The 26,817-nt window shown below is 44.2% G+C and overlaps 1 protein-coding gene across 7 annotated transcripts in view; it reads right to left on the bottom strand.

Annotated features, from left to right (window-relative positions):
* SFSWAP (splicing factor SWAP) overlaps positions 1-26,817 on the bottom strand; it is an 81,019-nt gene that overhangs the window by 49,235 nt on the left and 4,967 nt on the right. For all 7 annotated transcript variants that reach the window (XR_003515249.1, XM_027567072.1, XM_027567070.1 and 4 more), the window contains 4 exons: positions 23,735-23,820; positions 15,442-15,667; positions 14,425-14,537; positions 13,403-13,538 (listed from right to left, as the gene is read on the bottom strand). Coding sequence is in view for 6 of the 7 variants with exons in the window: in XM_027567072.1 (XP_027422873.1) it covers positions 13,403-13,538; positions 14,425-14,537; positions 15,442-15,667; positions 23,735-23,820 (561 nt within the window). In the remaining variant the exon portion in view is untranslated. The remainder of the gene's footprint in view (positions 1-13,402; positions 13,539-14,424; positions 14,538-15,441; positions 15,668-23,734; positions 23,821-26,817) is intronic.

Raw genomic sequence — 26,817 nt, 5'->3', positions numbered from 1 at the left:
AGCTCCCAAGTCAGAAATTCTTCTAAGTTTTGACAATGCCTGGACCAGATGGAGCAAAGAACAGACAGAGGTCTGGTTCCTGGGAACTTACCACCGTGTCCCAGACTAAACTGGGGCAGGCGGCAGGGGCAGAGGGAAGGTGCAGGGTTCCAAAGGGCCCCTGCGGTTCCGTTTCCCCCTGAGCTTCCATGACAGACTCCTCCTTACTAGGTCTGCTGTTGATCTCAGGATTTTCTGTGAATTTTCCAAGAGAGGACTGGATTTCACCCCAAGTTAAATATTGATGTGATTTTAATAAAAATCACTGAGTACCACAAACACCTACTCCAAATAAACCCAAGAGAGATATTTCAGTGAGGGTCTACACTTTCCAAAGGCAGGTATAGTTGTATGGAAAAAATCAAGTGGCTTAAAAGCACCAGGCACATCCTTAAGCACTTCCTCCTCGATACTGTGCGTGCTTAGACAGCTGTGGAACCCAGGGTCACAGAGACCTGCCTAATTACTTCAAAGCCCTTCTATTCAGATAGCTTCTTGCAAAAATCAGAGCTAATTTACTGATATCTGTATGCAACCTTAAATCTCATATAAATAAATCTAACTCTCAGAAGAGAACGTCAGCACTGGAAGGGTTCTTGGAGATTAGAGACCTGGTGAGCAATACTTGCTGTCAATTCTGGAAGATAAACATGTGTTTGTATTAAAAATAAAAATAGCTTTCCCGAGTTCTGTGGAGAAATGAGTATATTCTTAAAAAATCGATCTACTCTATTCACATGAGAATGTGAAGCAGCAGCACTGTGTTACCAGCTGAGTGGGCCTGGGCAGCAGCAGCTGCACCCCCTCAAGGTCAGCGCCTGGCCCCTAGCCTGCATCCCAGGACTTTTCTAGTAAGTTCAATGACTTTAAATCCTGTTTATACTTGCTGATTCCAGAACTGCCATCTCCAGCCCTGAGCTGAACTAGTACATTAAGTGCCTACTCAACACTTGCACTGGGACGTCTCATAAACCTCACAGGTGGACTGTGTCCAGAACAGGGTTGTCCCCACACATGGACATCTCCTGCTTCCTGCAGCTGCGTCAAGCCTCCTCCCACTGGGTCATCCTGGCTTCCGTGGTCTCTCAGACCCATATCCGACTCCCCAGGATCAGATCTCTTTTGACTGCTGCCCTGGAAGCTCCAGGGTCCCCTCCCTCAACTAGACAGAGCCCTCCCTGCCCACCCAGCCAGATTACTCCTCTGCTGGAAACCCTCCCCAACAGGTCCCCAGCCACGCTCCCCTTCTGTGAGGCACCTGCCTTCAGGCCTCGGGGCCCTGAAAGCCTTGGCTCAAGGGCTTCCCTGGCTCCATCCGCCAGCATTGTGCACTCACTCCCCCAGGGCTCTTGTTGATTCTGTGATGCTCCGCGATGGAGGAAACACTGTTACGGCTATCCCCAGCATCGGTTGCCTACGATGCCAGCTTGTTCAATGACCGTATAAATCACAAGAGGAAGAGCAGAAACTGGAATGACACGGAGCAAAGACTTCTAGGAGACAGAACTCTGGAACCTTCTGAACTCTGAGGGGCAATATTCAACCCACAATTCTGGGTCCATCCAAATGACCTATCATGTTTGAGAGCAGTATCCAGACATTTTCAGACATTCAAGGATTAAAAAAATAAAAAAATCGGTCTTCTTGTGTACCCTTTCTTTCTTGGCAAACTACCGGAGGATGTACTCTAGTAAAATACAGGAGTAAACAAACCAACCAGGAGAAAACAGCCCTAACACAGGAAAGCAATGCCTGGAAGTCACCGGAACATCCTGGGCTGCAGGCTGGGAACAGGGCCTGTCTAGACTGGTACCCAAGGCATACAGCTCAGAAACACAGTTGTCAGTCACCACAATGCGGACCGTGAATGCAACCACCAATATCACAGAGAAGTTGCCGCAGAAGCAAACACGAAGCATCCAGCATCAAGACTCGCTTAAAAAGATGGCACCATTAGCAAGTGCCCGCATCACTCACTGTCTCTGCAAACTGGAGGCGAGGAAGTCAAAGCAGTGACCTGGCTGACTGTCCTGGCACCTGATAGCTGGGGCTCCTCTGACAGAGATCAGGACAGAGAGACAGGTCCAAAACTTTGTAGAGGAATCGAATTGGTGCACAGGATTCATGAATAAACTATTTCTGAACTGCTCCCTTTTGAATTTTGATTAGGAAACAGAGGTTGAAATATATTAAAGTTACAAAGTAGCCAAAACCAAAACTAAACGAGTAATATGAGCAAAATTTAGGGTATTAGAGCAGACTTCATAGGGGCACAAGTGAGCCGAATCATCATTTGTCATAGCAAGAGAGATGTCAGAGAAAATCTAGAGCTGATAAATCCAGAGACGGTGCTATAAATGCATTATTCAGAGATATGGAGGAATCCTCAAAAACTTGCAACAGTTAAAGCATTTATTATTTGACTTGAAAATATGTTTTACTTTGGGACACTTTTAAAAATTATTTTAATCAAAGAGATAAGTAATTTATCCTATTTACCATAGTCTGAGCTCAGGCCAAAGAGTTCAGAGTTCAACATTATTCATTCTCCTCTTCAATGTATTACTTCATGGTTAGTCTTTCCTTTCTTCGGTCCATCCAGCCAATATTTGCGTCAGAGAGGCACCTGAAGCTGGGGATCCAGCAGTACCCACGACAGACAAACCCCACCCTCTGGGAACTTCTGTATGGCAAGTTAGAGTATGAAAGTAAACCAGGGAATAAACAAAGTAAGCTCCAGTTCTGACAAGGGTTATGGAAACATAGAACAGGGTATGTGAGAAGAGGATGAACTAGAGGAAAGGACACTGTGCAAGGCCAGGGAGACCTGACCTGAGCGGCGACAGGTCTGAGCAGCAGCATTGCAGGCTGACGAGGAGCCAGTGCAGGAGCCCTGTGGTCAGAACCCACCGCACAGGAAGCACAGTGTGACGGTGCAGGGCAAGGCGAGAGTGGAGGCAAGTTTCCGGGATTTAAATGACATGGGAAATCAAGAGAACGGTTTGCGTAGGGAGGTGCCAGGGCAGCTTCCACTGACCACCACAGGAAGCACAGGCTACGGGAAGGCTCCCCAAGACTGACAGGGGCTGCAACAGATGACAAGGCCAGAGAGACAGTAGTGTTATGTGGTGAGGAGTATCAGATTCGAGAGAGGCCCTGAACGTGATCCCCAAGGATGCGCAGCAAGATGTGGGAATTGGGAAGAGAAAACTGAGGTGACGCCTGATGCTCTAGCCTGAATGACAAAGTGAAGGTTGGTGCTGTGCCCTGAACAGGGGCATGGGGGGGCCAAGACGAGAGTCCTGCTCTGGATGCACTCAAGTTAGGGGGTGATGGTGAGAAGGCAGGTGCGGCGGGGGCTGGAAACACACAGACACTTCCTACCACAACAATACACTGTAAATGCTGGAGTCTTAACGAAACAGGTCTTTGCTATAATGTTAAAGTTTGTAGGGCTACCATACTAATAAAAAAGGAGTAAATAAAATAAGAATACTCATATTCAGGTAAAGTCTCTTAAGTAATTTTGGGATAGACCAAAGGTTGGTAAATTTTCCCTATAGAAACTCAGGTAGTAATTATGTTAGGGTCATGGATCAAGCAGCAACACCGAGGATATCATACAAGCACTTAATAGTGAGTAAAAACAAAATTCCCACATATTTTTAAATTGCTGAAATTCAAAATACAGTAAAAATAATTGAGTGCAAGTTTTTTTGGGGGGGAGGGGCAGAGGTCCATTAGTGGGAAGAATACAATTCCTTTTACACAGTAAAACTTTCACTGAATTGGGGTTCATAGTGTCCCCATCACCAAGATGACTGTAAAGCTGTCTTAGTTCATGGTCACACACACAGGTGGTGGGCTGGATTCTGTCTGCGGGTTGTGGTATGTCACCTGGGAGAGTGTCACACACCTAGCATTTTCTATTTACTCTGAAGCTAAAACGCTTTCCCCTCCACAAGTGGAATTTTTGTTTTAAAAAAGTCAACTGCAGATCTTACTTCCCTGACCAGGGATGGAACCCTCAGCCCCTGCAGTGGAAGCATGGAGTCTTAACCACTGGACCGCCAGGAAACTTCCCAGCCCAGTGTTCAAGGGAAAAAAAAAATCCCGAACAAAAGGAGACCTGTTCTGCTGTCATCAAACTGGAAGAGGAAAATCTGAAGACTTCTGTAGTGACGCTGAGAATATCTCACTTGTAAAGCCGAGAAACCACTCAAGGGGATCAGTTTTAGACATGTGAACATGTGACTCTGGAACTTTAAGGCCAGTGTTAAAAAGTAATCACTCTATTTTTTGCAAATACAAGTTATTTCTCAGGATGCCCTGTCTCCAACCATTACTTAAAGTCTTCATCAGTGACCCTCAAGCAAAATGATCTGAATATTTTATACTGTGTTTCGGTTCTGGAGACAAGTTACATAAGAATGGATTCTGGAGAGTCTGGGTGGAGAAGGCAGGAGGCTCAAGTGTGTGACCAGGAGCCCAGGTGAGGCGAGGCTGCGGGGGTATGGGGGGCGACCTGGGGAAGGACATCTGCTCCAGGGCATTGTTAGGATCCCAGGAGAGAGGAGAATGGAGTCTCCAGAGGAGCTGCACTTGTAAGGGCAGACAAAGCATCTCAGAGCAGGTGTGAATGGTGTAGAGGAGGGGCGCCCGGTTCTGGGACTAGAGGTCTGGACAGAGCTGCCAAAGTAAGCAGGGTGAGGGGTGAAGGGGAAGGTGAAAAGGAAGAGGCCCCGCAAAAGGAATCCAGCAAGGAACATGACAGGTAGACAGCAAGGAACTGAGTCTGGAAGGAAACAGAACCCAAGCAACCTTTTGAGTTTTTGGGCCACAGAAGAATCTGGAGAGACAGGAATTCAATCGAGCACAAAGAAAGGAAGTAAAGCAAGCAATGAGATGGAAGGGATCATGCTGAGCAGGGTCAGGAACCAGCCCTGTGTGTCTGCTTCAGCACAGCCTGGGAGAGCTCGGGATGGCTTCACAGTTTCAAATGGTTCAAAAACAACCCAATAAAACAACATTTCACGATGCAAATATTCTACGAAATTCAAATTTCAGTGTCCATAAATCAAGCTCTATCAGGCACCGTTACACACCTCTGTTCCCAACAGTCAGTGCAGCTTTCACACTCCACCAGCAGCGGTCACAGAGTGCACTCAGTCACCACACTAGAAACACTTATGCCTGGACCTTTACAGGAAAGGTTTGCAAACCTTGCTGAAGAGCTTAGAAAATAAACCGAGGACCCAAACACCACTGCTATCAAGCTGGTACATTTTAAACTGTAAGGAACAGAACAGTCACAGCTGAAAAAAATCAAAGTAAGGAGAAGATGGGACAGGAGGTGGACGTGATCATGCTGAATGCCAAAGAGAAACTGAGATTAAAACAAAAAAGAGAAAATTACAGACATGGAAGAAAAAGATGATCCAAAATAAGGAAGGTGGCATCTTTTAAAAGACATTCAGAGGTACAAAATAATTTCCCTGAAATGAGAACAGAATCTTCAACTGAAAAGGGTATGCAATAAATTCCAGGAAAACTGAGGACTTCATTGAAAGTTATTAAAATTTAAGAACAAAGAAAGAATTCTTAAGGTATTCAGTCAGAAAAAGCAGTCTCTTAAGGGGGGAGATGGAGCTGGCCACTCTCTCCCTTTTCACAGCAACACTCAGCAATTCTCCCAAGTTCCAAGCAAGTGTGAGTAAGTGAACTATTCTCAGCCAAGTTGCTATTTATGTCAAAGGGCAACACAGACAACACGAACATGCGATCTCAGAGAACAGCAACCAGGAGCAACTAATGAAAACCAAACAACTTACCTACACAACTAGTCAGTGGCAAAAGTCAGCCAACCTAGGTTTCACTGAGAGGAAGAACCATGTGAAATTCCAGTTTACAAAGATCTCAAAGAAAGAATACGCAACCCAAGAATTTTATACCCAGACAATTTTTCCTTTCTACACCAGGGTCAAAGGCAGGTATTTTTAAAGTATGTATGAAACAGAAACCTTGCAAAAAAACTACTTATTTATGAAATTATAATGACCAAGAAATGAATCAGATAAAGAACTCAAACAGAGATGCTCTGACAAAAAATCTAACCCAAAGAACTCAGAATAATCAACCAGGGAATTATGGTTACAAAACTGAACATAAACCCTACTTTTAACTCTCACAATCTAAGCATATTTCTTTAAAAAGACAAAAACAAAAAATGAGTTAGTGAAGGGGTGAAGGGAAGGTATTTTAATGAGGACTTAATTTTCTCTACTTAGTTGATTAATAATGTCTAAGATAAAAAATAAAAAGCTTAAGAAAAAAAACCCACACCCTACAATTCCAACCACTCTAATGTTCTCTTAAGCTTTAGAACTGAATTCTTGGAAGAAACTTTTATCTGACATTCAGGAATTACTTCACTTTGATTTTGATTATAGGTTCTTCAGCCAAATTCAAGTAAAATTATAAAGCTTATGTCCACTTTAACACAGATATTTCTATCTACACATAAGTTTTTAAAAACAACTTTTCATAAAAATTATCTTTGTATCCTAAAGATGTGAGCTTTCTTTTTTCCCCCTTTGTCCCCATGATTACCTCAGTCTTTTCCACTGTCAATGATGTTCACCTAATGTTAAAAATGGCTATTTCTGGATGGTGGCATCTTTTACTTTTCCCCTTTTCCCCTTCTACTTCTCTTGAATTATAATAAAGCTATTTCTAAATGAGAGTTTGGAAGGTAAGTAAAGCATTTCAAGGTCATGACTTTGCAGGGAAAAAAATGCTAAAAGCAACAGCAAAATCACATTTTAAAAACTGGGAAGAAGCAAGAAAATATCTACTGCAGCCACGTGATGTGGTTTAATTTCACTTAAGCTATTTATAGAACATTAAAAAAACTGAGTTGGCATTTTAGTTTAAAAAAACCACATGCTATAATAGTGGGTAGTATTTCAGCATTACTGCTTCCTGCATAATTAATTTTATTTATTATGCTCTTTGGTAAGGATTTATAGCTAAACAGCATAGGACAGCCAAATAAGAACAGCTAACAGCATGAATGACAGCTCACTGTCAGACTAATAAGTGAAAGAGATTGAGTTTCATGTATCTATATTTAAGGAACTTCGAGAAAAAATTCTTTTAAAATAAAAACAAATGCTTTTCTTCCTAGACTGCCAAATCTAGGGAAATCTCTGATCAGCAGAAAGTAAATAACAAAGGACAACTGAGTACATTCTAAGGTTATTAAACACCAAGTCATGTAAAAAGACAGAAAAACTTAGAGACTCCAGCTACCTAGACAGGCCCCAGCAGGTGGGCACCACAGCATTTGTTTTCTGGGATAAAAGCTGCCACCGGGACTGCTTCAGCCTCAACAGAATACAGGGAGAGCTGACAAAACAGTCCTGTCATTAAATCACAGAACTGCAAAGAATTAACTCAGGATACCAGTGTTTCAAAATAAGCCTCACCCAAATCTGTATTTTTTCTGAGAAGGTTTAAAGCACTACAAACGGCCAAGGAAGGAGTCACTCTCCTTGCCCTGCACTTTATTCTTCCAGGTCCTCTTCTGAGGGCACCGTGAGTACCAGTTTCTAACCTGTCTTTCCACTTCTGAACTGAATGCTGATGGTCTCACACCAAAACCTAGTCCTGGGCCTTCTGCCCTCACCCACGCCAAGTGCCCCAGGCAGGGCCTCCGGCTCCTCTCTAACTCCAGCAGCCCGCCACACACATGCATGCCCTGATGCTTATTCCATTAGTCTTCCCTGAAGGACACAGAGGGCAGCTCAGCCTTGTGCTACTAATAAAAATCTTTTTTACAATGAACATTCTTTTTTTTTCTTTTAAACTATTTATTTGGTTGCTCTGGGTCTTAGCTGCAGCATATGGGATCTAGCTCCCTGACCAGGGATCAAACCCAGGCCCCCTGCTTTGGGAGCACAGAGTCCTAGCCACTGGGCCACCAGGTGCTGGTGACGGTTTAGCCACTCAGTCGTGTCCGACTCTTGTGACCCCATGGACTGCAGCTTGCCAGGTGCCTCTGTCCATGGGATGCTCCAGGCAAGAGCACTGGAGTGGGTTGCCATTTCCTTCTCCAGGGGATCTTCCTGACCCAGGAATCAAACCCAGATCTCCTGAATTGCAGACAGACTCTTTACCAACTGAGCTATAAGGGAAGTCCCACAGTGAACATTCTTGTAGCTCAATCTTTACACATATATTTGTAGAAATACAGGAGAAATAAAGGAGAAATTCTGGGTCAAAGGCAGGTGCGTTTTAGTTCTGGTCTACACTGTCCACTTGCCCCCCACTCTGCTGGATATAAGCCTACACTCTCACCAGCAACAAGCGAGTGCTGTCAGCCTTGTCCTTTGCTTATGTGACAGCTGAAAACCGGCATGTCACTGCAGGGTCATTTGCATCTCTTTTAATTAATCTGTGATTACTAAGCAATTAAAAAAGGTATACTCAAAAGAACATTTTCCATAGCCCAGAAACTTCTATTTTATCTTAAGATATATAATTTCAAAGTATTCTCATGTGCTTGAAAATGGATATTTTTTTATCATAATGAAGTCTCAGATTCTTCATATATTTGCTGCAGCCTGATTTAAAAGAAATGTTGGATTTTATTTACTGTGGAGGTTAGTTAGGTTCTAAAGTCAGCAGATACAATGCCATTTGAGTGAGCAGCAAGGGTAAACCTTTAAAAAATCAAATTGTATGGTCATTTTAACCTTTGTGAATTATTCATACTACAGTTCATTTTTTCTACTGGACTGTTTTTTTTCCTACTTGACTGTAAAAGCTGTTTGTGTATTATTAGTTTTCTCTGCTTTCTTGATGGCTTTATTTTTTTCCATTAGTTAAATATCATGTCTGTTGGTTTAAATAGATGATTCTTTATCTGTTAAAGTATACTTACTTTCCTGAGACTCTCACATCTGGCACTTAAACCTGGAAGCAATTCTATTAGATAAAAGGCGAGGTTTTAATGGGATCTTTTCTGAATAGCTTTTTCCTGACACCATGCTTTTCATAAGCCAGCCCTTCCTCATTTGAACCTGTCTCTGGGGGGCTCATTCATCCTCTCCCTCTGAAGAGTGTCCTAGGATTTGTGCTGGGGAGGCCCCAGGAGGCACTAACACACCAGGCCAGGACATTCCTCCTTAGAAGGCTGAGCCTTTCTGCTTTTACCAGCAGAGTTTTTAACTTTTAAACATTTTCCAGTTAAATGTACTGGAATGTAGGTATTTAATTAAAATGTATGCAAACAGATGAAATCTGGGTGGGAAAAGAGAATGGCTGTTTCTGTGAAAATGAAACTGAATCCTTTAAAAGATGGGTTAAAACACCAATTGCTTAAAATACAACAACAAAAAACTGCTGTGGAACCTAAGGAGGGAGAAAGAACTGTGAAAGTGCAGAAGGAAGATACCGCAAGCCTGCGGTTCTGCTCTTGACGTGCACCTCACCTCACCTCAACTCACAGAACCCAGGCTGGCCGTGGTGAGTACGCCCGTGAGAGGCAAGGGTGTGGCCCATACCAAAAGTCAGTCAATAGGGGCACACGTTCAGGTACGCATGGACGGAGCATTTTTAGACCTGTTTTAATCACACGCTTTCCTTAAATCACCAATTAATTCAGACTTCTATTTTAACATGTCACTTGATTATCTTATCAGATCAGATCAGTCACTTAGTCGTGTCCAACTCTTTGCGACCCCATGAATCGCAGCACGCCAGGCCTCCCTGTCCATCACCAACTCCCGGAGTTCACTCAGACTCACGCCCATCGAGTCAGTGATGCCATCCAGCCATCTCATCCTCTCTCGTCCCCTTCTCCTCCCGCCCCCAATCCCTCCCAGCATCAGAGTCTTTTCCAATGAGTCAACTCTTCGCATGAGGTGGCCAAAGTACTGGAGTTTCAGCTTCAGCATCATTCCTTCCAAAGAAATCCCAGGGCTGATCTCCTTCAGAATGGACTGGTTGGATCTCCTTGCAGTCCAAGGGACTCTCAAGAGTCTTCTCCAACACTACAGTTCAAAAGCATCAATTCTTCGGCACACAGTCCAACTCTCACATCCATACATGACCACAGGAAAAACCACAGCCTTGACTAGACGAACCTTTGTGGGCAAAGTAATGTCTCTGCTTTTGAATATGCTATCTAGGTTGGTCATAGCTTTCCTTCCAAGGAGTAAGCGTCTTTTAATTTCATGGCTGCAGTCACCATCTGTAGTGATTTTGGAGCCCAGAAAAATAAAAGTCTGACACTGTTTCCACTGTTTCCCCATCTATTTCCCATGAAGTGGTGGGACCGGATGCCATGATCTTCGTTTTCTGAATGTTGAGCTTTAATCCAACTTTTTCACTCTCCACTTTTACTTTCATCAAGAGGCTTCTGAGTTCCTCTTCACTTTCTGCCATAAGGGTGGTGTCATCTGCATATCTGAGGTGATTGATATTTCTCCCGGCAATCTTATGGGCCACATCAGATGTGGCCCTTTGTTGTGCCTCTAATTTTTCATATTCTTGCTCGCTAATTTTTAAGAATCTAACCACAAATAAAAACAAACTTGAGAACCCAAGTACAGCTACCTGTATTTACTTCTTCTAAGCATTTTTCTGATCCAGAGCCAAATTCCAGCCCAGGGCTCTTCCTGGGAATACCCAGGCCACCTCTCCCACCCTAAGACTCTTGGATGCTAGATGGGCTGTTGTCATGGGAAACCAAGGGTCTGATCCTGGAGGGAGGGCTCTCAGGGAATGTTTCCTTCACTACCTGCTGTCCCCGCATGGCAAGTTCCAAGAAGGGGCCAAGGGGTCGTGCACACCACCCATTCACTTCCTACCAGGAAGGAATCTGGTTTTTGTCCTCCTCATTTCAATAAAACTGGTCTCGCTCCTCGAACATTACATTTAAATCTGTGTGAAATCTGAAGGATGTTCAGAGCCTGCTCCCCAGCCTCTAGGCAGAGCTGACTACTGCTGAGCAGTCTCCACAGAGGAGCTCTGTGACCTCCCTCTGACCCACAGCTTATGATCCCTCCTGCACCCACAGCAGAGGTTTGATACAGGCACCTGTGAGTAGCATCTGGCTTGCTGCATGTTTTGCTGGCCTGCCTTATATTTTTACAAGGTATGAATTCACTGCCAACATCTGTGAGTTGAGATGTTTTACCCAAACATGCTAGATTCCTTGCTTCTCTGGAATACCTAGAAGTTGGTCCCTGCCCTTGCCATGTCTAATCACCCACACGTTCTGTCAGCACCAACTCCTTCATCTCTGCGGGCCTGGGCAGATGTGAGGCTGCCCTTGATGCAGGGTGTGCCCAGGCAAGACCCCCCAAAGGCCCTCTCCTACTCATGTCTGTCACTCTTGCACATGTGTAGGAGATGAAGTGAAGTGAAAGTCGCTTAGTCGTGTCTGACTCTTTGCGACCCAATGGACTATACAGTCCATAGCCTCTCCCTTCTCCAAGCGATCTTCCCAACCCAGAGGTTGAACCCAGGTCTCCTGCATTGCAGGTGGATTCTTTGCCAGCTGGGCCACCAGAGAATGATGACCATCAAAACAACTATTTTGTTGAGGGGAAGAGCCAGTTACTAATGGTGCCCCCTGACTGGAGTATCTCCATCTGGGGTCATGGGTCAGGCAGGGAACCAAGACTTCTCACCTATGAACTGGTTCACAGAAGTTGCAGAGAGCAAGGGTGAGATTATACTGGGGGAAGAGGCTGCCATGAGTCACCCTGGCCTCTGGGGCCCCTGGTGGGTGGCAGAAGGGACTGAAGTCATGGGCTCCCTGGGACCTGCCCACACCTTTCACCTGCCATTACTTGGCCCAGACCACGGGACCTTGCAGTGAAATCCTGAGTCACTGAGCAGCTTCTCTCGCTCAGCTACTCCCCTGCCCAGTCCTACAGGGTCTCTAGACACACTGAGCCATTACCGATATCACAGTTAACTGCATGTACACTAGTGATAAGCAGTGAGAATAACCAGGTAACTGCCACTCAATCCCGAATTTCTATTCCTTCCCAATTTAAAGAAGTCTGATAGTTCTAGGAATCTAGTAGAGGTGCAGGGACAGCACACTGAACTTAAGGAAATTCAAGGATGGGTCTGAAAAGAGACAGCAAGGAAGAAGGAAACTGGAGACGTCCGCTCAGCGGGCTTGCACCTTGGGCTGAGGCAGCAGTAGATTCGCCTGTGCGGGCTGTCTACACAGAAAGCCCCTGGGGAGTGATTTACAAAGTGCTGCAGGCATTTCTGCTTATTAGGACAGGTCCACCACACCCCAAGCCCAAACCCTAACCAGCAGGTGAGATGAAACAGGGCCAGATCTGCTCTTTGATTTGAACATTTAAAGAAATTTCATTTGACTTGATTTAAGCATTAAAGATGTTACCTGAGTTCTCTAAGAGTTTTTTTTTAACAAGGACATATGCATTAAGTTCACTAAAGCAACTGATTTCTGAAGTCTAAAAATGTTAATTTAGCACATCAAAATTACACATTATTGCATGCCAGTGCCAGACAGGAAGTGCATAAGGACACAGTTATCATTTTTAACAAAAGCTTCATTCCCCCAAAACAAGCACTTTATACATTATAAAATGGAATTAACCTCAGGCTGACCCTCTAATCGCTGAGAGTGACAAGCTTTATAGATGGATTCATTATATCAGATACCAGATGTAGGCTGAACAGAATTCCTGTGGCTTTGCTAAAGGTTCTTCTCTCATTCAATATTTAACCTCTGAATAAAATAATTTTAAAAAGACCTGGTAGTAAGACCAAGGTTAAATACTTTCAAATAATTTCCTGAATAAAACTTGAAGATTTGCATTCTATTAGTAATCTTAAGATTAAGAAGAGTAGCAATCAGAGAGAATAAGTAGGAACCGAAAACAATTCCAAGGTGCACATTAGACACTGTTTTAAGCCCCGTTTTAAGCCCTTTTTCAGCAAAGTGACCATGGCAGACAACACTACACGTCCACCAATGTCTGTTCTCCCTGCTCTTCTTAACAGGACTGATTTTATTTAGGTCAGCAATGTGTCCAAATGAAAGTCCATTCCCCAGCCTACGCTGTAGGATAAGACCATATGACACTGCTTTCTGCTCTTGCCCTTCCTCTTCATCTGTCCTGGAATGCAGGGCTGATGCTGGGGATAGGGCAGCCATCTTGCCAAAATGAAGCAACCAGCAAGAGGATAAGGCCACACGCTAAGGATGCTCAACATAAAGGTTCCTCATGGCACCTCTACCAGACCTGCCCGCCAGCTTTCAGATTTGTTTGACACCCTGCTGGGAAGCGCACAACAAAATACTCACAGTCAGTGGTGTACTCCACCTGGGAGGGCTGCACGGCTGCACCATCCGCCGTGGGTGGGGTGGGGGCAGGGCTGTCGGCCTGGGCCTTACGGACCAGTGCTGCAAGGGGGTGATCAGGGTCTACCACCTTCAAAGGCTGCAGAGAGAGAAGATGCCAGGTCACACCATTTCCTGCATTCTGAGTCACGCAGAACCCGTCTGTGGCAAGGTTCATCTCAACTTTAGAACAGTATCTACGCTTCAGAAAAACCTCAGCACATGCATGTAAACATGCGTGCACACAAGGAGGTCCTGACTAATTTTGGCTGAGAGCTCTAGCCGGTCGTGAGATCCAGAGGAACTGAATAAATGAATCACTTCACTCTTCCTAATGACATGAGGGAAAGTAAGGACGGGAGATAGGACTAGACTGCTGCTGAGAAAAGTGTCAGCCTCCAAATTCACTCAAAATCTCAAACTGTGTCCCTCCTCAAAGCAATTTCTCATTTTTAATCACCAACAGCTTTTAAGGTCCAATTGATCAGCCGACTGCGTGACTGCTGAAAAGATAAGCTTAGGTCTGAGGGACCTGTTTTCTCACATCACAAATGGCAGCATGAGGGCTGTGGATTAACTCCTAATGATAAGGATGAAAAAATAAATTTAGGTTTTTAGGTAACACATTATGTTTCCTGTGACAGATGGTTTCAAGCAGCACATACTCTGTGCACCTATGAAATCCTCTCATAATAAAATCTGTATGAAAAACCCATTTTCTAAGTCTTAACCAACATTTTACTCATTCTAAATATCCCAAATAGTAAAAATAATCCCAAATATAATAAAATGAAAATAATCTGCTTGTGATTATACAAAACAGGACATGTAAGAAATAAAGGGACCAAATCCTTTACTGCCAAGTCAAACAAAACGGTGAAATATACCTCAATGATCATAAAATGAAATAGAGCTATTACACAAAAACATGCTTAACAACTTCCCAAGGTTAAATTAGCAGTTTTGTTCTGTAAGGAGACCAGCACCTTCATGAGCTCCTCCAGGCGGTTGCACTTCTTCGAGGCGAAGAGGGACGGGTGCAGGTAACTGCCGTCCTCCTCATCGTCATCATCTTCATTGTCAGAGCTGACGCCCGACTCTGAAAGCAAAGCACATTTCAAGACTTTAAGGTACAAGTATATTGTGTGGGAATGTGGGAACAGACAGAGGCAGAACTATGTGCTGCCATTCCTTGGTTATCTGTCCAAATAATCCCTCTGGGAAATACTCCCCATCTCACTGCCCCCCAAGTCACTCAACAGCAAGGCAAGTGGTGAGAAAGGTGTGGCCCAGTGGCAACTCCCCTCTGGCATTTACCAGTCGGGGGCCACTGAATATTCACATTTTTTACAAAAGAGGCAAAAATCTTACTGATTTATGAAGGTAAAATAACAGCAACAGGTATTTTAGAAACCTGCAGGAGACCAATATGGAGAAGGTAAGGTCTGTAGTAAGACTGACACAGCTGATTTTGAAAATCATGTTTCAGCTGAAAGAAAAATTCAATGGCAGACAGATATACTGCTGTCTCAGGATGCTATTCGAAATACTTAATTAGCCTTTGCAGTAAGAACTCCACCTTTAGACACTCAACCCTACGCCCTAACCGGGCGTGTACCCTAGAACCATCCACAAAGCATGAGCCTGCTGCTTTCTCTGTGACACGTTCAACAGCCCAAAGGAAGGAATTATTTCCAACCTACATGGATATGCTCTGATGGCATCAATATTTAATTTTACATCACCAATCTATAAAAATATTAATTAAGAATCTAATATATTTTCAGACTTATCAGGAAGAGTGTCACACTAGACTACGGAGCACCAGCAGGTTTAATCCTCGGGCCTTGGCAGCAGGACTTCATAAACGTTCTGGAGGTTCTGCAGTGCAGACTTCAAGCTTGTATCTGTGAGGATGACTCTCCCTACACTTCTCCAGGGTCCCCCCTTACCCCTGCCCCACTCCACCCCAACCAACGCAGGACAGAAACGGTCTCACATACTCTTCTTCTCTTCACTTTTGTTTTCTGCCAGTACCGTATACCGTCCTTCTTTCATCGCTTTCTGGATGAATTTGTAGTAAGGGTTGAGGTAGTGATCGAAGCGTAGAAAGTCAAATTGAGAGTTTCGGGCCTGCTTGGCTTTCAGCATTATCTCGAACTGTGCACCTTGTTTGCACACGAAGTTGGCCGTGCGCTCAATGATGGCGTGCATTTTGGCTGTTGGTGGCTATGAGAAAACACACACATTCATGTCATTTTGTTCTCTTGTTCACTGACTACATGACTCAAAACATAGAAATGACCCTGGTTTTTATTGCCAGCTATAAGAAATTATAGACATTTCAATGGTAAGAGCCCAGTTTGAACAGAGTGACACTGGCCCCTGTCACAAGACACCCAGTTTCTGAATTTTGTGAGGAGAAAACTCCCATGCTGAGGCAGGACATTCTAGCTTTGTACTGAATTGACAGGGGGAAGATTTCTGTAAAAAAAATCAACAGGTTTCCGTATATTGGGCACCCTTAAACACGGTTCCAAGACAGGCTTCAGAGGGTTATGAATCTTCTGGGAAGTTGTACGTAAACTCGGCACATACACATGCATATTTCTAGGAGAGGGTGAATGTTTCAACAAGCTTTTCAAGGATCTAAGAATCACTTCTCTTTGGGCTCTAGAATCACTGCAGATGGTGACTGCAGCCATCAAATTATAAGACACCTGCTCCTTGGAAGAAAAGCTATGACAAACCTAGACAGCGTATTAAAAAGCAGAGACATCACTTTGCCAACAAAGGTTCATATGGTCAAAATCAGTTTTTTCCAGCAGTCATGTACAGATGTGAGAGCTGGACCATCAAGAAGGCTGAGCACCGAAGAATTGATGCCTTTGAACTGTGGTACTAGAGAAGATTCCTGAGAGTCCCTTGGACAGCAAGGAGATCTAACTAATCAATCCTAAAGGAAATCAACCCTGAATATTCACTGGAAGGACTAATGCTGAAGCTGAAGCTCTAATACTTTGGTCATGTAACAGAAAGAGTCAACTCACTGGAAAAGACCCTGATGCTGGGAAAGATTGAAGGCAGGAGGAGAAGAGGGTGACAGAGGATGAGACGGTTGGATGGTATCACTGACTCAATGGACATGGGTTTGAGCAAACTCAGGAAGATAGTGAAGACATGGAAGCCTGGCGTGCTGCAGTTCATGGGGTTGCAAAGAACTGGACATGACTTAGCAGCTGAACAGCAAGGTATGGTCTGGCCAGAACAGGGAGGGTTTCACCCACATTTACTGGGTGAATCATCTTGTTGCCTCAGAGTGAGTTTACTACTAGGAATCAGACCCCGCCTCTCTCCTGCACCTGCTGCTAAGTTACCTCTACCACATCCCGAGCTGAGCAATTCCTACCCACACAGACAGCCCCTCAGACCAGAAGCTGGAAGCCACACATCTGAAATACTTTTATTAATATCAATGAAAAGATTAACACTAGAAAATTACATGCAAATAAAGTGGGAAATGACCTCTCATTAATGACACACAGTCAAGATGCTTATTGTCACTTGAGGCCTGAATCCTTCACAAAGTACCAATGCCTTAATTCTCAAATGTGACTCCTGAACTAATGACGTCCTTCACTCTTGAACAGCATAAATGTCTACAATTAAAGCTATTTACTGATCCTAAAATAAACCAGAGGCCATGTTAAAGGCCCACTGGGCACTTAAGTCTGGATGCTGATGCATGTTTTCAGTGGCTTTGCCTCAACAGGAAGATTAATTTTTGAGTCAGTGCATATATAATCATTTATGATTACTTCAGAATAACGACTCTTATAGGAAAATATAACCCCATCTGCCCCCACATGTAGAGATATTCTCTCATGACCCACCCACGTGTTGGGCAGTATTATGGCTACAGTGGTTACAGAGAAACAGGTACTTTCACAAAGCGATGATGAGTATAGAGAAACAAAGTACTTTATGAACGTCCTTTCAAGATCTGCTACTGAAGCAAGTATATATAAGACAAATGCTTGGTCTGGAGAAAGACATTCTTTGCTCTATCATGTAAGTTTTAGAAAAATCCTTTTCCATTTAAGAATATAATCATTCCCACTAAAAGATGAGATTTTAAGGATATGCTCAATGTTTAATACGCATGTTACAAAGACTGATACGGGGGAAAATGATTTTCTAATTTAAGAAAGTGACTGAGCCCAAGAAGGGGGGCTAACACCTCCCAGATCCCCCAAAATTAATGTGGTTCTAAGAACTCCAGAGTAGGAATTGAAAATGGGACAACAGTATGTGAGTTCAGAAAACCTGCACCAGTATGAGATTTCCGAAAAGCTCTGAAGACTGGAGCTCAGATCCAGGAGCCAGGGGAGAATGAGGGGTAAGACTGGGTGGCACATGGGGTGAATAAGTGAGGAACCCCAGGGGTAGCTGGGCTGGCCCTTTCCTCCTCTGTGATCATGAAAGTGAAAGTCACTCAGTTGTGTCCAACTGTTTGCGACCCTGTGGACTATACAGTCCATCAAATTCTCCAGGCAGGAATACTGGAGTAGGTAGCCATTTCCTTCTCCAGGGGATCTTCCCAACCCAGGGATCGAACCCAGGTCTCCTGCATTGTAGGAGAATTCTTTACCAGCTGAGCCAAAAGGGAAGCCCAAGAATACTGGAGTGGGTAGCCTATCCCTTCTCCAGCAGACCTTCCTGACCCAGGAATCGAACTGGGGTCTCCTGCATTTGCAGGTGGATTCTTTACCAACTGAACTATTAGGGAAGTCCTCTGTGATCACAGCCCCAAATAAATATCAGATTGAGTCATGAACTGCACTGTAAAAACAAAACTATGGATGTAACAGCAGGGAATATAGGGCTGTCAGGGGGGAAAGGTCTACTGAAACCAGATTCAAAATCCTGAAGCCAGAAAGGAACATGGTGACATATGTGTTTTTGCAAATACATTTAAGTTCTGCATGGAAAGAGGGACAAACAGTTAAGAGACAAAGCACAGAAGAACAAACATGCACAACATGTGCTGGACCACGGGTTAGTCAGCGCTTATCATATACGGACAGTCCTCACAATCTCCTGAGAAAACACACGAACTCCACACGGACATGGGTAAATGAAATTTTCCCCCACCTCCATCCCATGGCAACACACCAGCTGAACATGGTGAGAATTAACGCTCTAATCAGAACAACCTTCAGCAAAGCGTAACCATGTGGCCCCAAGTTCTGCAATGGCTCTGGGCTGCAAGTGCAGGCCTGACCCACAAGATGACCTGGGGCGGCTGCTCTTGACAGCTCTAGCCTGTGTCCCCATCACAGATATACTGGTGTCAGGGGGACTGAGCAGCCGAGCTGCACAGTGCCTGGCTCACAGCACCTGCTTAATGAACACTCCTTAGCTGCTGTTGCTATTAACCTACTGGACGGAAACCCAGCCCATGATGGGAACTGTGCACTGAATCCTTCCCCCTTTCCCTTCTGTCCATAAAGTAAGTTAAACAAGCACATTTCATTGGAAGGACTGATACTGAAGCTGAAGCTCCAATACTTTGGCCACCTGATGCAAAGAGCTGATTCATTGGAAAAGACCCTGATGCTGGGAAAGATTGAAGGCAAGAGGAGAAGGGGATGACAGAAGATGAGATGGTTGGATGGCATCACGATTCAATGGACATGAGTCTGAGCAAACTCTGGGAGATTGTGAAGGACAAGGAAGCCTGGCATGCTGCAGTCCACGGGGTCGCAAAGAGTCAGACATGACTGGGCGACTGAACAACAAAGCGCATTTCCCATGTGAACACACTCAAATGGGTGTGCCGAGCAGCAGCACTTCTGGTCCCATGGCTTGAAGGAAACGCAAGAAAGTACAGAACAGACAGGCCCAGAATGTCCATGGCATCTCAGGTGGGTGAGAGAGCAGGTTGAGACACGCCCTCTACCTTCCCTGCAGTGCAAGACAACACAACCACAAACGGGCCTGGGCGTGTGCAGAACTCGGGAGGTGACAAAGCCTGGGAAAGGAACAGGTAACTGAAAACACCATTAAGACAAGCATTGGGCTACACATTCTGGCAAAAACTAGGTCCTTAATTCCCAAGAAACATACAAGTAGCCCCACAGAGGCAGTATAAAAAGCTAAAATAGAGCTGTGAGGCCACCTGAGGGCTTGAGTCTAGTCTAGGGGCTGGACCGGAAACAAGTGGCCAGCCTTGAGCCTGCAGCACCATGCGTCCCCAGGGTGCCGTGACCTCTTAACTGCTCCCAACCCTTCACACGAAACCCCAGAGCCCCTGCAGCCATTGGGTTCTAAACCAAAAGCTTAATTTAGAAACCAAGCACCTGCTCTCTTTACCATCCCCAGCCCCGCATGGCCAGGAGCTAGAGAAGCCCCTGCCCACCCAGGCAGCATGCGTCCATATAAACACATGCCAGCAGTTTCAACATTTAGTAAGCGAGATGGAATATATGACACAGACATCTGTCTACTAGAGCTCCTCCACTAACGTGGACATGACAGTGTATAATGCACACAGCGGATCACTGCTCCAATTCACAGTGATTATGAAAAATCCACTACTGACATCACCATAAAGGAAAAGCAAGCTGTCCAGTGGAGACCCAGTGAGCACTCACAACTGGTTTCTACACAGAGCAATTTCCTGCTCAAGAGACCATTATATAATAACATCAGAAGAGAGCAGACTTCCAGTTCAAGACGGTGGAGCAGAAGGACATGTGTTCATCTCCTGCGAGAGCACCAAAATCACAACTAGCTGTTAAACAACCATTGACAGGACACTGGAACCCCCCCAAAAGATACCTCATATCTAAAGACAAAGAAGAAGCTGCAGCAAGACTGCAGGAGAGGCACAATCACGATAAAATCAAATCCTATACCCACTGAGTGGGTGACCCGCAAACTGGAGAATAATAATACCAAAGAAGTTCTCCCACTGTTGTGAAGGTTCTTAACCCCACGTCAGGCTTTCCAGGCTGGGGATCTGACAAAAGGACTGGGCATCCCCAGGGAATCTGACCTTGAAGGCCAGTGGGATTTGATTATAGGATTTCCACAGGACTAGGGGAAACAGAGACTTTGGTCTTAGAGGGCACAAAATCTTGTGAACACCAAGACCCAGAGGAAAGGAGCAGTGACCCCAGAGGAGACTGAACCAAAACTACCTGCTGGTGCTGGGGGGCCTCCTGTGGAGGCGTGGGTTGGCAGGGGCTCACTGCGGGGCCCAGGGCACTGGCAGCATCAGGTTGGGAGGGTACCAGTTGGCGTAAGCCCTCTTGGAAGTCACCATTAACCCTACCATAGAGCTAGCAGATCCCAGAGCTGAGTTGCCTCAGGCCAAACAACTAGCAGGGAGGGAGTGCAACCCCACCCATCAGCAGATAATTGGATTAAAGCTTTACTAAGCAAGGCCCTTTCACTTTTCACTTTCATGCACTGGAGAAGGAACTGGCAACCCACTTGGGTTTTCTTGCCTGGAGAATCCCAGGGACGGGGGAGCCTGGTGGGCTGCCATCTATGGGGTCACACAGAGTCGGACCCGACTGACATGACTTAGCAGCAGCAGCAGCAGCAGCAGCAGCAAGCCAGGCCAAGGCCACCAGACCAAGATCCAGTTTTTCCCATGCCAGTCCCTCCCATCAGGAAGCTTACACAAGCCTCTTAGCCTCCTCCATCAGAGGACAGACAGAATAAGCAAGAGGCACAGTCCCAAAGCGGCTAAAACAAAAACCATATTACAGAAAGTTAATCAAAATGAAAAAGCAGAGTTATATCCCAGATGAAGGGACATCATAAAACCTTAGAAAACTGACTAAATGAAGTGGAGAAGGAACCTGCCAGAAAAAGAATTCAGAATAATGATAGTGAAGATGATCCAGGATCTTGGGAAAACAATGGAGAAGATGCAAGAAATGTTTACCAAACACCTATGAGAACAAACTAACAGATGAATAATACACTAGAAGGAATCAATAGCAGAATAACTGAGGTAACTGAGGCAGAAGAACAGATAAATGACCTGGAGGACAGAATGGTGGAAATCACTGCCTCAGAACAGAATACACAAAAAAGAATGGAAAAAAAAAAAAAAAAAAAGAAGACAGCCTAAGAGATCTCTGGGACACTATTAAACGTACCAACATTCACATTATAGGGGTCCCAGAAGGAGAAGAGAGAGAAAAAACCTGAGAAAATATTTGAAGAGAAAATAGCTGAAAACTTCCTTAACAAGGGAAAAGAAACAATCAACCAAGTTCAGGAAGCAGAGAGTCCCAGACAGGATATACCCAAGGAGGAACACACTGAGACACACAGTAATCAAACTGACAAAAATTAAAGAGAAAGATAAAAATATAAAAAGCAGAAAGGGAAAAACAACAAATAACATACAAGGAAACTCCCATCAGGTTTATCAGCTGATTTCTCAACAGAAACTCCACAAGCCAGAAAAGAGTGGCAAGATATATTTAAAGCAATGAAAGGGAAGAACCTACAACCAAGATTTCCCTACCCAGCAAGACTCTCATACAGATTTGATGCAAAAATCAAAAGCTTTCCAGGCAAGCAAAAGTTAAAAGAATTCAGCAACACCAAAACAGCTTTACAACAAATACTAAAGGAACTTCTTTAGGCAGGAAACACAAGAGAAGCAAAAGACCTACAGAAGATAAACCAAAAATAATTAAGACTATGGTAATCGGATCATATGTATCTATAACTACCCTAAACGTAAATGGATTAAATGCACCAACCAAAAGACAGAGACTGACTGGGCAGCTGAAAACATGTGCACGTATGCACTTCCACTGACCACATCACTCTGCTTGACACCCCCAAACTGTATGTAATTTTTTTATACTGTGAAGTTAATCATGTTCCCATTATGGCTTGCGACTGTAATCATCTTTTAGTTTTTGTCTGATCATTGATTGATAAACATCTTTTTCTATTGTGATTATGTAACAATTAATACCATTGTATCATGACTGGTCAACAGAAAAATAGTAAAACTCTGTATTACCAAAACTGAAGAGGAAGAATCATCAAACCTATGCTGCACTAAATATGGGAGGTGTCATGCACACGTGAGCAGAATGCCAAAGACTAGAATTTTCAGTGTCCACTGTTTATTCAGTGATGGTACAGAGGGACACACAGAAGTTCCTGGAATACCCACATCCATGGTAGGAAGATGCCAAAGAAAAATCTTTACAGTGAGCACAAATAGCCCTTTTCTGGGTATGTACATGCAACAAAAATGTTTTAAACATCCCTAATAAACATGTAGGGATGCTACAAAGCATAGCAATTTATGACGGCCCGACAGTTAAAAGACTGTGAGTCAGAGTTCCTGCCTGCTGTGTGTGACCCAACTTCTTCACTTCTCTTTATCTGTGAAAGAGAGACAAAACAGGAAGCTACTTCATAGGACCACCAGCATTAAATGAGGTAATAGGTGGAAAACCCTTGATGAGGCCTGTTACAATGTAACCTTAACCAAATGTAGCTGAAATAGCCAGGTGAGCTGAGATTAATCCAACTCTGCCAGTAACCAGCTGCAGGGCACTAAGGTGGACAGGATGCCACCCAGATGTTCCTCCTGAGTGCAGGGGCTGCCTGGAGATACCACAGGGTCTTGACATACTAGAGAGGAAAACCAGGTGGAAGTGTGCCAAGGGAATGTCAAGGTGAAGACACTTATCTTGCCGCTGCTGCCGCTCAGTTGTGTTCGACTCTGTGCGACCCCAAAGATGGCAGCCCACCAGACTCCGCCGTCCCTGGGATTCTCCAGGCAAGAGCACTGGAGTGGGTTGCCATCGCCTTCTCTGGACACTTATCTTAAGTGCCCACAAAAACTACAGTAGAGAAAGATAGGGCAAAGCAACTTTACTGAAGCCAAGCTGCTTAGAGTAAGAGGGTTTTTACACCTAAACGTGGCTAACAGTCCCCTCACCAGAAATTCTGACTAGGTTTTTCCACACTGGTAAAACCTGGGGATTCAACCACATGGTCTCTGAGAGTGAGCCAGCTCCCCCAGCCCCCGATGCTCTGGTCTAGTGACTCTACTGTAATGTTTCTTTTTTTCTTTAGAGAAAAGTAGGTGGTGTTTGATGATTTTTCCTCCATTAACTCAAAAATAAGTGTAAAGCATCACACAAACTGTAAGGCGGCTGTGACTGTGGTGAGGCTCTCACACGAGTACTTCCCGGTAAGTGCTAACAGCGGTGAATAGCATTGTGAAGGACAGAGACCTACCAGCTCCACATCAGGCGGCACGTTCAGTCCTAATGGGGCAATGAAAGGCTCCTCGTTTTCCTCCAAATTTTCAGCCTCATTTTTTTCTGTATAAAAAGAAAATGTAAAACGTCAGAATCACAACCTGAAAAGAGGGCGCCACCATCAGTAAGCAACAGTGGAGGGGACAGCGGCAGGAGCATCACCTGGCCCCTCGTGGTCTTGTTGTACATCAGCTCCCAGAAACACTTCCACTCTTTTCTGTGTTCACTGTACCACCTGTGGGCAAAAGCACCTCACCAGATCCCAGAGGGGCTGGGGTGGCTCATGCTTCCCTTGTTCTTGTTTGTTTCCTCCTAGTACAGACATGGTGGCAGCGTGGACTCCAGGGCCATGGCGCGGGTGCAGGGAGACAACGCATGAGACTGTTTCCACCCCAAGGCTCTGCACGTAGCAGGCGTGTGACACACTTTCAGCTCTCCTCCTTCCCAGCCCCTCTGATCTGCTAAGCCCACCCCCCAAACTATCTGGGTGGGTTCCCCAGAGGGCCAGGCACAGCACAGGGTGCTCTATTGCAAGACGACCGTTTTTATCACTGAACCAGAAAATCCCTGCGTGTAACTGCCAAGACCTCTCCACCCAAGCAAACCACCTCTCTCTTCACAAATAATCAGATGTATGTCTACTTTCATTTCTTGTTTAACGGTTCACTTAACAAACATCTGTCTACTGGAAGTCAGACAAGACACTACACACTGCAACTTTCTGAATTCTAAGGTACCTATATACATCTCAATTTAATGAACAATTTAAGAGGATATAGTGAAATGTATGAAAACATACTAGAAAACCAAGCTAACATTTTTAAGAATTTCACATCTACTTATTTCTTCAAAAAAGATGATGTGAAATAAACAGTTAAGTCTTCATCAAAACAAACATCTCCATTGTACATAATGGATTCTATTGAAGAGACAACAATTTCAAACTTAATTCTGCGAAGCCAAGAAGGAATTTTATACAGGCTTCACAGTACACAAAGACCTGCTGACTGCAGTCTGATGAGACACAGAGTGATCTGCAGGAGTATTCACCGCTGTCCCACAAGCTCACATACCCTTCCTCTCTGCCAAGAACTGAAGACTTGCTATGGCCTGAAAGCTCCCTGTAATCAGCAACCCCTCTATTCAGCTCCAATAACCAAATGACACAGCAGAACTGGTTAGTATTAGAAACACTGGTTTGCAACATGCCAAGTAACAGCTTAAAACCCCCAAATTTCTTTGGGAATGAGGCCAAAGGTGTGAATATATAAAAGTATAACTTTACCATATCTCCCTAAAATGACAAAGTGGTATAAACTTTGTTCAAATAGCCTTTCCTTAGTGCTAAGCTGTTCTCAAAAATAAAGGAGCTTGGAGCAAAAGAGCTATTTGGAACAGGAAGGTTACAGATTTGCTCTGTTCTTACACATACTTTTCTTCACAGAAAAATGGTTTTAGTAGCACAAAATAAAAACCAACTTTTGTAATGCTCATTCAGATTCAAATAAATTTAAATATTTTGTTAAAAAAAGGGATAGATGATGATGAAAACCTGTGAAAATAAAGGATGGAACTGGGCTGGCAACAGTAAGCTGCAGAAAGGGAAGAGAAAAGTTACACAGAACTAAAGGCACCGTCAAAGGCTTCTGGTTAATATCACAAGGGTTTACAGCAGTCGAACACCAGGACAGTGCAGTCGCCCCTCAGTGTCTGCAGGGGCACCAAAATCCGGGGATGCTCAAGTCCCAGAGCTGGTCCTCTGTATCTGTGGCTCCACTTCTGTGGATTTGACCAACAGCACAGTACTGCTTTTTATTGAAAGAAGAAAAAAATCTGAAAATAAGCAGACCTCTCCAGTTCACACCTGTGTTGCTCAATGGTCAACTGTATGGCATTTTTGGAAATCAAGGAATATTGAGACATGTTGGTGATTCAGAAAAAGAAACCAAAATTAAAATTTTAGACTGTAAGATAATGCAGCAGTAAAGTACAATCTGGTTGGCAGTGGTACAGGGTACCAAACTATTCTATTTAAAAAGTGTGTGTATGCATAGGTACACATACAAGTATGTATGTATGTGTGCATGTGCATGCGTACATGTTATTTGTATATGTGGCATTTTATTTATACTAGTGTAAAGTAAAAGCTGAGCTGTAAGTTTTACAGGGCCCCAACTTCCATTAAAAAAATTAATCAGCACACAAAGCAAAGTTCTGAGAATGTGGTTACAGAAACAAGATTTTAAATATGGAGAATTTACATTAAAGAGAAAACACAGTAAAACTTGGAAGAGAAACTAAGCCACATTGAAGTTCTTAAAATCCAGTGTTGTTATTTAGTTGTTAAGCTGTGTCCAAATCTTTTGCAACCCCATGGACTGTAGCCCACCAGGCTCCTCTGCCCATGGAATTTCCCAGGCAAGAATACTGAAGTGTTTTCAATAATCTAACCATATTTGACATCAGGTAGCCCAACAATTACACTGAGACAGGTGCCCAACACCTAGAACAGGCGTTTGCGACATCTTTCTGCAAAAAGCCAGACAGTAAATATTCCTGGCTCTTTGGCCAGGTGGCATCTGTCTCAACTACTCCACTTTGTCAATGAAGTGCAAAGCCACACAGACAAAACAGGGACAAATGAGCATGGCTCTTCCAATATAACTTCACAGAAATGCGCCAACTGGGTCTTCAGTCATAGTTTGCTGATCCCCAATCTAAAATGTTAAGAAAATATTACTGTAGATTTTCCCAAAATAGTCGATTGACCTTGCAAAAGACATCTGGGTTCTATGAATCTCAGTTCTTCCATTGTGAAATGGAGATAGTGTGCATTCCTTCCTTCTGATCAAACACTGCATATTTAAAGCACACGGAATGTACAAGGCTCAGAGACAACAAAATTGGAACTGTCTGGAATCCTAAGATGGACGACTTATTCTAGATTAAGGAATGAGTGTATACTTCTCAAACCTGCAAGAACACGTCCACCGCACCCTAACTTCTGAGGTCTGCTCAGATTCAAAAGTCAATGCTAGAAGGTGTTTAATACCTTAACTA

The sequence above is a fragment of the Bos indicus x Bos taurus genome, chromosome 17, assembly GCF_003369695.1.
Source record: "Bos indicus x Bos taurus breed Angus x Brahman F1 hybrid chromosome 17, Bos_hybrid_MaternalHap_v2.0, whole genome shotgun sequence".
NCBI lineage: Eukaryota > Metazoa > Chordata > Mammalia > Artiodactyla > Bovidae > Bos > Bos indicus x Bos taurus.
This window is presented reverse-complemented; position numbering and strand designations above follow the sequence as displayed.